The sequence below is a fragment of the Sphaeroforma arctica genome, assembly GCF_001186125.1.
Source record: "Sphaeroforma arctica JP610 unplaced genomic scaffold supercont1.1798, whole genome shotgun sequence".
Taxonomy (NCBI): domain Eukaryota; class Ichthyosporea; order Ichthyophonida; genus Sphaeroforma; species Sphaeroforma arctica.
The window spans coordinates 4301-6468 of NW_014038760.1; the positions used below are offsets into that span (position 1 = coordinate 4301).

At 45.1% G+C, this 2168-nt stretch overlaps 1 protein-coding gene across 1 annotated transcript; it reads left to right on the forward strand.

Annotated features, from left to right (window-relative positions):
• Positions 1 to 1710: 1710 nt before the first annotated feature.
• On the forward strand, positions 1711 to 1889 carry SARC_11633 (hypothetical protein; the record flags this gene model as incomplete). Its single annotated transcript, XM_014294275.1, has 1 exon — positions 1711 to 1889. A coding segment is annotated over one exon (179 nt), but the record flags the coding sequence as incomplete, so codon positions are not given.
• Positions 1890 to 2168: the final 279 nt, after the last annotated feature.

Here is a 2168-nt window from a genome sequence, read left to right on the forward strand (position 1 = left end):
CACTCGCCAGTGCCAAGGATAGCCTGGCGGGTATGAGTGGCACGGGTAGTGGGTTTGGCAGCGGGGCTAGCACACCGGGGAGACGCCGTACGAGCAGTCTGATGAGGCAGTTCAGTGATGTGGGGGATGAGAGGGCCGGAGAATCTAGAGAGAGTATGTGCGTGAACGTGTGCACGTGTGCGTGTGTGTGTGGGGGGTTGTTTGCGTGTGCGGATGTGGCGGAGTGTGTGGGGTGAGTAAGTAGGTGCACCCGTTCGATGAGCTTGTGTATGTGGCTGTGTAGTGTAGTGTAGCGTAGTGCTCTTGTGCGTCTGTGTAGTAGTGACAGTGGCACCCCTGGCAGTACGTGTCAGTGCAGCCTCACGCGGCAGTGGAGTGCTGAGGTTATGAAAGGGCTGCTACAGCTACTAAACTAACAAAGTATGTACAAGGACATAAAATACGCTGTTGTGTGTATGATCCGTACAGATGTACCTTTCGTGTGCGGGATTATATTGGGTAGTGTATAGATTGCGCGGACACGTCCTTAGCTATGTGCGCTTTCGCTCGTCCTTGTTCGGATACAATAGCGTCTTCAAAGCTTGGATGTGGTTGTGGTAGCGTGGTGATCTCAATGTAACGATGTGTGTGAGTGTGTGTGTCTGGCTTTGTTGGTTGGTTCCCTGTCTTGAGGTTCATCCAACGCTCTTCTTACCACGTCCTGTGCTTCCCCCTTGCAAGCAGGTGCACTATGTGCTGTGTCTGTGTACATGTGTCGGTGTACATGTGTCTGTGTACATGTGCGCATGTTTAATCGATCTGTGGGCGTGAGGTTTCTTCTCTCGCGTGCTTGCTGTGTATGATTGTGAAACACTATTGCGACGGGTCTTGTGTATATTGAGTGTTACACTGCAACTAACCGGACTGAAGACAGCTAATATGGTTTGCAAGTTGATATGTATATCAGAACAACAGCTTCGACCGATCCTCAGTATCTGAGGGGTTATTTATGACGTAATATCCGCCCTGAATCTGAAGTGGACACCTATATACTGGTTTTTAAACACACTTTCGTGTACACAAGTACGGACTGTACACTATACTGTACGTTTGTATAAGTACTGGTTTCTATACTATTTCAGACTTGCACACACATGTGTGCCTAGAACGATCGTCACTGATGTGTTGTGGTACTCGTCCATGCATGCTGTATGTCTGACAAGATAGTCATAGATGTGTTGTAGTACACTTCCATGCATGTTGTATGTCTCTCACGATAGTCATAGATGTGTTGTAGTACTCGTCCATGCATGTTGTATGTCTCACACGATAGTCATAGATGTGTTGTAGTACACTTCCATGCATGTTGTATGTCTCACACGATAGTCATAGATGTGTTGTAGTACACTTCCATGTATGTTGTATGTCTGGCACGATAGTCATCGATGTGTTGTAGTACACTTCCATGCATGTTGTATGTCTCACACGATAGTCATAGATGTGTTGTAGTACACTTCCATGCATGCTGTATGTCTCACACGATAGTCATAGATGTGTTGTAGTACACTTCCATGCATGTTGTATGTCTCACACGATAGTCATAGATGTGTTGTAGTACACTTCCATGTATGTTGCATGTCTCACACGATAGTCATAGATGTGTTGTAGTACACTTCCACGCATGCTGTATATCTGTACGTCTGACATATAGCTATTTATATTATCCCACAGATGACTTTGTAGGTGGTAACGGCATAGCCGGGCGTGAAGTCAAGTTGGGCACGATGAACAGTTCGGAACTAGGCAGTCGAAGCCACGATCATTTACGACAAAGCGAGTTCAAAGTCGTGGAAGAGGACAAGGGCACGGTAACCCCTGTAGTTGTACTTGTAAACGATGAGCACGATTAATAAAGTTACATTCAACGCTACAGCTAGTTGTACTTGTAAACGATGAGGACGATTAATAAAGTTACATTCAACATTACAGCTAGTTGAACTTGTAAACGAGGAGCACGATTTATAAATTTACATTCAACACTACAGCAAGTTGAACTTGTAAACGATGAGCACGATTAATAGAGTTACATTCAACACTACAGCTAGTTGTACTTGTAAACGATGAGCACGATTAATAAAGTTACATTCAACATTACAGCTAGTTGAACTTGTAAACGATGAGCACGATAT